This window comes from Panthera leo, chromosome C1 (genome assembly GCF_018350215.1).
Source record: "Panthera leo isolate Ple1 chromosome C1, P.leo_Ple1_pat1.1, whole genome shotgun sequence".
NCBI classification, from domain to species: domain Eukaryota; kingdom Metazoa; phylum Chordata; class Mammalia; order Carnivora; family Felidae; genus Panthera; species Panthera leo.
Window position 1 is genome coordinate 217642299 of NC_056686.1, and position 8767 is coordinate 217651065.

General features: G+C 67.4%; 1 protein-coding gene across 1 annotated transcript; it reads left to right on the plus strand.

Moving 5' to 3' along the window:
• Positions 1-916: 916 nt before the first annotated feature.
• ERFE (erythroferrone) lies at positions 917-8746 on the plus strand. Its single transcript, XM_042950728.1, has 8 exons — positions 917-1102; positions 3287-3409; positions 3956-4058; positions 5078-5322; positions 5406-5514; positions 5608-5698; positions 6578-6656; positions 7537-8746. The coding sequence occupies exons 1-8, from the start codon at positions 917-919 to the stop codon at positions 7633-7635; spliced, it is 1035 nt and encodes a 344-aa protein (XP_042806662.1). The 3' UTR covers positions 7636-8746.
• Positions 8747-8767: the final 21 nt, after the last annotated feature.

Here is an 8767-nt window from a genome sequence, read left to right on the forward strand (position 1 = left end):
CCTGGGAAAGAGGCACTGGGCAGGGTCTTTGGGTGTCGTCCCCGCTCCGGTGTCCTAAACCTATGTTGGCAAGGCCTGGACCTCACGGGGCGCCACCTGGAATAATGGGGATGGGATGCCTCGAGGTCCCCACCGACCATGCACGGAATAGACAGGGATGAAGGGATGCTCCCAGGCTCAGAGGAGGGAAGCGACCCGGCTCCCCGTAGAGAAAAGGCTGTCAAGACGACAGAGGGTCCAGGGCCAGAAGAAGGGGCACCCCATGCCCCCTGAGAAGAAGAGCTGGACAGCGCAAAGGAATGGCCCCCGGGGCCTGGAGATGGAACGCAAACCCGCTCGACAGGAGGGGGCGCTCTGGCCAACGCGAGCGAGGCCTCCCCCTCCGCCTCGCCTCCCCGCGCCCCTGTTCGTTCCCGTAGTCCCCTCCTCGCACCTCCAACCCTATGTCGCGCCCCCGCCCGCACACCCTACTCTCTGTACGCACCCCCCCTACCCCCCCGCTCCGCCGCGGTCCCTCCTCCCCTCTCCTCACCCCTTCTCTGCACCACCCTCCACGGCTGCAGCGCCCCTTCCCCCGTTTCCCCCTGCTGCGCTCCCCCCACCTCCAGGGCAGCGCCCACCCTGTCCCCGCGCTGTGCGCGCGCGCGTACACAGGCACACGCGCGCGCATAGGCGCAGGCACACGCATTCGTACACAGGCGCGCGCGCGCGCGCACAGGCACACGCACCGCTCTCGCACACAGGCACACGCACACGCGCGCGCACACCCGCTACAGCGCGCGCCGGGCCCGGCAGGGGGCGCAGGGCCGTGACGCGCGAAGGGCGAGGCGGGGGATTCAAGCGCGTTATAAGGCGCGGAACGGGAGCGCGGTCCCCCAGACGCCGCGCTCCGAGCCCAGAGGGAGCCGCCGCCCGCATGGCCCCCGCCCGCCGCCCCGCCGGGGCCCGCCTGCTCCTCGTCTGTGCGGGCCTGCTGGCCGTCGCCGCGGGCTTCGTCTCCCCGGAGCCCGGAGAGCCCGCCGAGAGCCGCGCCCGCCAGGAGCCGCGGCCCGGGAACGAGCTGCCGGCGGAGAACCGCGCGGGGCCGCCCGCCCGCCCGCCGGTAAGACGCCGGACCCCCTCGGGCCTCGGTTTCCCCACCCGGAGCGCGCGCGTCCCTGAGATCCCGGGGAGGGGTGGGGGCACCGAGCGCAGCGCGGCGTCGCGGGCGGAGACCGGGGCTGGCCCGGGCGGACGTCCGCCTTCCTAACGTGCGGTGGAAGCGCGTGGCCGGCGGGGCTCCGGGAAGACGCGGGGAGTGTGGACGCGGCCCCTCCGCGCGGTCGGGCGCCGGCAGGGCCAACCTTGGCCGGGACTTTGGGGGTAGTTCTGCGGCATTAAGGGCAAAATTCCACTGGCTCCGGGTGAACCGCCTTTTCCCCGGGGTGGGGGCAGAAGGAAGTTGGGAAGTGGGTAAAATGTAAATAACTTGACCGGCATGAAACTGGGAAGAACCTATTTGTGAAAGTGTGACCGCCGCTCCCCGAATTTACTAGGCGCAGTTCTCTCTGAAAAACAACAAAGAAAGTGCTTCCCTTTCGGTCTGGGGAGCGTGTCGGGGGTGGGGGCGGTGTGTGCAGGGCCCCTAATGACCTGCGGCTTCTGGCCCTGAGGGGATGATCTTGAGCTCGCCTTCTGAGGGCAGCACACAGTGCCCGGCCCGAGGGCGGGGGGAGGGGACTTCAGAGGAGCCTTCAGCTCACCCTTGGAGCCACCAAGGCCAAGGACACCGCCTCCAAAGAGGGTGGAGGTGGCAGCCCGCCGGAGGGCTCCCTGGGAGGAGCCTCCCCGAAGTGCTTCTCCCACCACTGGAAGTCAGGAAGGCCAACCCCACCCAGACCATGGGTCACGCTTTCTGGAGAAGGGTGGCCAGACGTCAGGATACAGTCACCTGGAAGCAAGAGGCCTGGGTGCTCCCAGGAGGGGTTCTGGCCTCGGACTCTGTTTGTGGGGCCCACACGGGACCAGAGGCTCCCCCACCTCCTTTCTGAGAGCCTCTCACAGCTGGGGACCCCAGTGGGACAGGACAGCTGCCTGCCACCCACCCACACTGCCACGGGCCACCTCCCCCGGCCCCAGGGTGACTCGCCTCCACCTGTTTCTGCCCCCCCAAACCAAACTGGGGTCTGAGTACTGGCCCAGCTGGGAGGGTCAGCCTGGCGCGCCCATCCAGCCTCTGTGGAACCCTCTGGGCACACGCTCCCGACGAAGGCAGAGCGAGGCCGTAAGGTGGAACCCGGTCCTGTGTCCACGGTGAGCAGCTAGTAGGACGGCACCTCGCCCGGCCCAGGAGGCCCTGGGCACTCTGAGCCCTTTCTCTGTCCAACCCCAGGCTCTTCTGGCACGGGGGGCCCCGTGTCCCCACCACTGCACACTAGCTCCCGAAGGAAGTCCCCAGGCCCTGCGGAGTGGCCAGGAGACCGCCAGCTCGGTCTCCGATGACAGGTCCTGGCCAGCTCTGAAACCCCGGCGTCCTCCCTTCAGCCACCGTTGTTATTGGCTTGTGACCTCATCTAAGCCCTTGGGCCGATTTCCTTCCCAGCTGGTGGCCTCACCTGGGGCCAGACCACCTGAGGCCCAGTGGCTGATGAGCCAAAGGCCCCTCCCTGAAAGGCACCTCCTGGGATTTTGCTCCGTGTCGGCACTGGTCCGAATGCAGCGTGCACACAGGAATGGATGTTTCTAGAATCTCCCCTGTCCTTGTTCTGGAGGTCCTGAGGAGGCTGAGTGGTGTCACTCCGCATTCATAACAGATCAGTGCTAGGCCGCCGGGCCTCCTAACCGTCCCGTTCTTGTGCTGTCAGCTGCCGTAACCCATGTCCACTCCAGCGGGGGCCGCACAGGGGGCCCTGGTGGCACAGTGGCCTCCTCCCGAGCACTTTTGAGCTGGCGGGCTCCCAGGGAGCTCCTGTGGAGGGAAGCCGGAAGAGGCGGGCCAGCCAGGCCAGGATTCTCACCTGCTCGGTGCTCCACGCCCCCCGCCCCCCACCCGCGGCCCAGGCCCTCTTCTCCACGGAGCCCAGGCTGCAGTGCGGCCTGGTCACCCTCCCTGCGTCGGGAGGGCGGGAAGCTCGGGCTGGGGGCTGCGCTGGCTTTGAGGACACCAGTGTTGACAAGGACCAGGCCCCGAGGGTGCGGAAGGCCCGTCCTGCGCACAGGGACATCCCGAAAAGTGTCCTGTCTGCTCAGGGCGGGGGCGGCACCCACTGCGGGAGGCAAACCGGCCTGACGGCTGGCTGTGTTCCAGGAGCCCCCGGCCGAGGGGACACACGGCATCGAGCCCAGGGATGCCTGGATGCTCTTCATCAGGCAGAGTGATAAAGGCGTCAATGGCAAGAGGGGAGGCAGAGGCAAGGCCAAGAAGCTGAAGGTGAGCACGGGAGCTCCAGCAGCGTGTGTGCACGTGTGTGTGTCCTGGGGGGACCCGTGGGGAAGCAGGGGGCCTCCACCTGCAAGGCCTTCCCTGCACCTGCAGCCCACCACCGTCACCCCCTTGCCCCCCTCTGCAGCCCCACGGGCACACCCCGAGCAGTGCCAGCGAGGACAGACCCTCACCCTTGGCCTGGGGTCGGAGAGCACAGAAAGTGCCAAGCTGGGGCCCCAGGTGACCCGGAATTTGAGGCCTGTTGCTGTCGTTTTTCCTGCACCCCTGGAAAGCCAGGCAGCGCCCTCAGCGACCCCCTTTCTCTTCCGTCTGTACCCTAGGGAGGGAGGCCCGGGCTGGCCTGGGACGGCCGTCCGGGAGGGTTGCGGTCAGGCTGGACTGACACACCCTCTGGTTCCCGACAGGTGGGAGCCTGGGGGCCCTGGAGACTGCGGGGCTCCCTGTCTCATTCCTTCTAGCCCGAGGCCTGGAACCTGCTCTTGACATCTAGCTCACTAGACATGTCTCCTCACTGCTGAGTTTCCTTTTCAGCTTGGCCTCCCGGGGCCCCCGGGGCCCCCTGGTCCCCAGGGCCCCCCTGGCCCCATCATCCCACCTGAAGTGCTGCTGGAGGAGTTCCAGCTGCTGCTGAAAGGTAGGGGTGCGCCCATGTGGACACGCACCCTCGGCGTGAGTGGGGCCGGAGGAGGGTGTCCTGGAGGAGGTGGCTGGGCATGGCCGCGTGGGCCAGCCCTCGAGGAGGCCCCTGCTCTGTGACAGGGGGGCTTGGGTGAGGCTGAGGGTCGGGTTGGGGGTCCGGGAGGAGCGTGGTAAGGGGGAGGCTTCGCAGGGGAAGGAGGACTTGGCCACTCGGGGACCAGCACCCTACCCCATCTGGGATCGGGGCCAGGGGACCCGTACCCCCAGAGTGGGGACCGTCAGTGAGGGATCAGAGCTTCTTAACTTTGCAAAGTGCTCCTCTGATCACAAAGCAACCATGGGGATTTGACACTCACCCCAGGCCCTGGACTGAGACCCCAGCTTCTTCCCCTTGATCACCTGTGTCCCTGCCTCTTTCCCTGGCAGGTCTCAGCTGCTGGTCAAGAGCCCCACGGGAGGCAGGGAGGATAGTGTCCTGGGCAGTCCGGGGTGGTGGGGGCGGGGGGGGGGGGGGGGGGGGGGGGGGGGGGGGGGGGGGGGGGGGGGGGGGGAGGGGGAGGGCAGGCGGGGCGCTGAGCTGTTATGTCCGGGAGACGGCCCTGCATTTGGGCAGCTGCTGAGTCCTATCTCCCAGTATCTTCCAGAGTTCACTCTATTATGACAACTATTAGGAGAACCTTTCCTCCCCTTCAGCTCGCTATAAGCGGAGAAGACAGGAGTGGGCAGGGGGAGGCGTGGGCAGGATGGAGAGGTGAGGCAGCAGAACCCGGGCGCTGGGTTCAGTGAGTCCGCCCCGAGCTTCCCGGTAGCCAAAGTTCGATGGGAAAACAGGAACAGCCGCGGGCTCGGGAAGCCACGTTTTCCAGGCCCTGCAGGCGGCGAGGGGGTCTCCCGCGGATCCCGGAGCGCGGGCGCCGGCGCGTGGGGCGCGTGCAGTCGGTAGTGGATCCGGGGCAAGGGTCGGGGACGCGGGCAGGTGGGCGGGCGGCGCGGCCACCGCTCGCTCTGTGCCAGGCGCGGTGCGGCAGCGGGAGCGCGCGGAGCCCGAGCCCTGCATTCGCGGCCCCGCGGCGGGCGCGGCCGCCCCGCGGGAGGACGAGGAGGCGGCGGCGGGGGACGCGGGCGTGCTGGCCCTGCTGGCCGCGCCCCTGGCCCCGGGCCCGCGGTCGCCGCGCGTCGAGGCCGCCTTCCACGGCCGCCTGCGCCGGGACGCGTCGGTGGAGCGGCGCGCGCTGCACGAGCTGGGCGGCTACTACCTGGTGAGCCCGGGCCGGCGGGGGCGGGGACGGGGACGCGGGCGGGCGGGCGGGCGGGCCCGGGCTGACCTCCGTGCGCCCCGCAGCCCGACGCCGAGGGCGCCTTCCGCCGCGGCCCCGGCCTGAACCTGACCAGCGGCCAGTACACGGCGCCCGTCGCCGGCTTCTACGCGCTCGCCGCCACGCTGCACGCGGGTGAGGCTCCCGGCGGGCGGGGCGCGGGGGGTCGCCCCCGAGCGCTCGGAACCCCGCCGCCCGTGACCGCCCCCTCCCCCCCCACCCCTGCAGCGCTCGCCGAGCAGCCCAGGCGGGGGCCGCCGCGCCCCCGGGACCGCCTGCGCCTGCTCATCTGCATCCAGTCCCGGTGCCAGCGCAACGCGTGAGTTGGGGGGTGGGGGGGAACTCCGGCACTAGACCCGCCCCCCCCCAGTCTCCTCACCCCACCCTAGCGCTGCCCAGCTTGGAAAGACCCTGTCCGCCAGCGCCGCCGCACCAGCCGCCGGTGACGCTACGCCTCCTTCCCCTCTTTCCTGATCTCGCAGTCAGCTCCCGGCTCCATCAGGCCATCCTTTTCCAGCAGCGGGGGGTAGGGGGGGGGGGGCGGCGCACGGTGCTTGCCCCAACACTTCCCCAGCCTGCCCGCTCCCCTCACCTGCGCTGTCACCCGGAGGCCACAGTGCCTGTGCAACCCATCACGGCCCCTGTCTCTTCTGCCTGTGAACTTCCTTCTCGCCGTCCGCTCCCTGACACGATCCCTCTTTTCCGTGGCACCTGCACCCCGGAGGGCAAGGGGCAGCACCCTCTGTATCCCCAGCGCCCCCAGTGGAGCCCAGGCACAGAGCTCGCGCCCGCGCTCCACAGCAGTTGGAGACAGAGTTCGGAACTTCCCAGTCTGCGGTTGGAAACCTTCCATAGATTGGCCTGAACCCACTTTTTTGGCATCACTGCTGCCACCACACCCCCACTTCCAGCTGCACCGGCCTGTGTCCTCTTTGCAGCAGGGCCGGGACCTTTCAGCCCTGGCCTGGGCCCAGGCTTGCCTTTCTGGGCACTCGCAGAACCCCCTTGGCCCTGTGGAGACTGTCCCCACTCCCCTGGAGGATCCAGTGTGGATGCCACCCTCCACCAGAAGACCTGGCCAGGACAGCTGTTACCACTGCACTGAGCTGGGCGGCTGTCGTTTGCTGGGGTGGTTGTGAGCACAGGAGGTTGGTGGGGCCCGGGGTGCGGGCTGACGGTCTTCCCATTTTGGCTGCAGCTCCCTGGAGGCTGTCATGGGCCTGGAGAGCAGCAGCGAGCTCTTCACCATCTCCGTAAACGGTGTTCTGTACCTGCAGGTGCGTGGGACAGGCTCGGGCACGGGGGGCACCACTTGGGCGAGGCTGGGTGGGTGCTCAGGATCCCTGGGAACAGTGCCCTCCGACTCCAGGCCTGGGAGAGATCGGGGGCCGCCCCGGGGAGCTCACACGGGTTCGGGCAGAGCAAAGCCTCCCCCCGGCCCCGGGCACGGCCGCCCTGCTCCTCAGTCCGCTGTGTTCAGACCTCCCCGGCATCCCACAGAGGACTGGGGCTCCCTGTAGGGACAGGTGGCAGGAGGGAATGGAGGTCGGCTCTGTGCCCTCAGGCTGACACTGTAACACCCTGGGCCTGTTGCAGCCGTGGGAAGCAGATGTAGTTACTTTCTACACAGGATCCTGCGTGACCGTCTCTTCTGGCACCGTGGGGCCCTTGGCAAGTGACAAATTGATACGTGGATTTAGTCAAAGAGAAAGAGTTGAAGTGCAGACATGTGGAGTGACAGCTGACCCTTAAATAGCAGCATGCCAGGCCCCCCCCCCCCCCCCCCCCCCCCCCCCCCCCCCCCCCCCCCCCCCCCCCCCCCCCCCCCCCCCCGCTCAGCTCTTTACGTAAAGTACCTGCCTTGAGGTCACCAGAATGGAAAGTTTTTATTTAAGTGTAGGTGATGGACAGCGTTCTCACTGTTCACAAACACGGGAACGAAGGCACAGGAAGGTTACGTCGTTTGCTTAAGCTCCCACACAGTTGGGAGGCCAGAGCCGTGGTCGCTGTAAGGCGACCTGCAAGGGTCAGGTCCCAGGCACCGCCGGGTGGCACGGGGTCCCCCTGGGGTCCTCGGATGCAGACGGTTGGGGGAGTCCCCAGGTTCTGCATTTGGGGGGCTGGCGGTCCCCAGGCTGGCTCTGACCCTCCCCGCAGATGGGGCAGTACGCCTCCGTCTTCCTGGACAACGCCAGCGGCTCCTCCCTCACCGTGCGCAGCGGCTCCCACTTCAGCGCGGTCCTCCTCGGCGTCTGAGCGGCCACACCGGGCCCTTCCTTGTGCCCGGCAAACAGAAGCGGGTCCGAACGATATCCGGGCCGGGCGGCGCCGGAGTGGCGGGGGGCCACGCGCCGGAGGAAGCCCCTGGAACTGCCCGTGTGGGTCCTGCCGCTCAGCCCAGAGACGGCCCAACTCCAGCGGCCCAGGGAGGTGACGTGCACACGGCACCAGGAGTGATTTCAGGAGGTGGTCTTTCAAGAGGAGGAGAGCCCCATCGGGCTGTTACTCGGCAAACGTTTCTATGGGGCTCAGCGGCCCAGAAGTACTCGCTCTGTCTTGGGGAAGCTGGGTCCCAAGTTCATGTGACGCTGTACCAGTGATGGACTGGGGCGGAGAGGCCAGCGGTTGGCGGGGGGTGGTCCCGTGAGGGGACACAGGTGTTTCTTCCCAGGTGCCGCTGGGGAAGTTACACGGCAGCCCGGGCCACGGTGGCTGCAGGAACCTGGTGCCGCAGGGGGGCGGGGGCGGGGGGGGGGGGGGGCAGGCTAGTCTGACAAGGGTGTGTTCAGGCCCAGAGGGAAGAGGGCGGTGGCTGCAGTCACCTTACCATCCAGCGGGCTTCAGGACGGTGACGGTGGCCAGGTCTGACCGATCTCCCAGAGCACACAGCTCGTGTCCCCTCTTGGAATCCCAACACCTCCCTCCTGCAGGGGGGAAGAGGGGGGGCCGGGCACAGTACATGTGAACCGGGCACTCGGTGCCCTTGGCAGGCCTGGTGCGATTCTCAGTAGGACTGGTACCCACCCTACCGGGAAGGGCCGGCTGCTGTGGGTCCTGCCTCCCCTGGCTGTTCGATAAGGGCTGCTGCGGCCACACCCTTCTCTGGATTTCCCTTTGCGTCCAGTGGGCATATTTTAGAGAAGCTTTACCCTTGAAAAAGCCACGGACCTCTTCCATTTTCTCAACCTAAGTGTATTACACACCAGTTTGTTGAAGTATTTATTGTATGATCTTGCCGGGTGGAATGTATTTATATAAATAACTGACTTCGTGATGTGGTTCTAGTGCTAAGAACTCTCATTACAGGACTTACGCACAGGGACAAAAACAAAGCGCAGACCTGAAAATAAAGAACCTTAAACATTTAGGCCAGGTCCACTCAGGACGG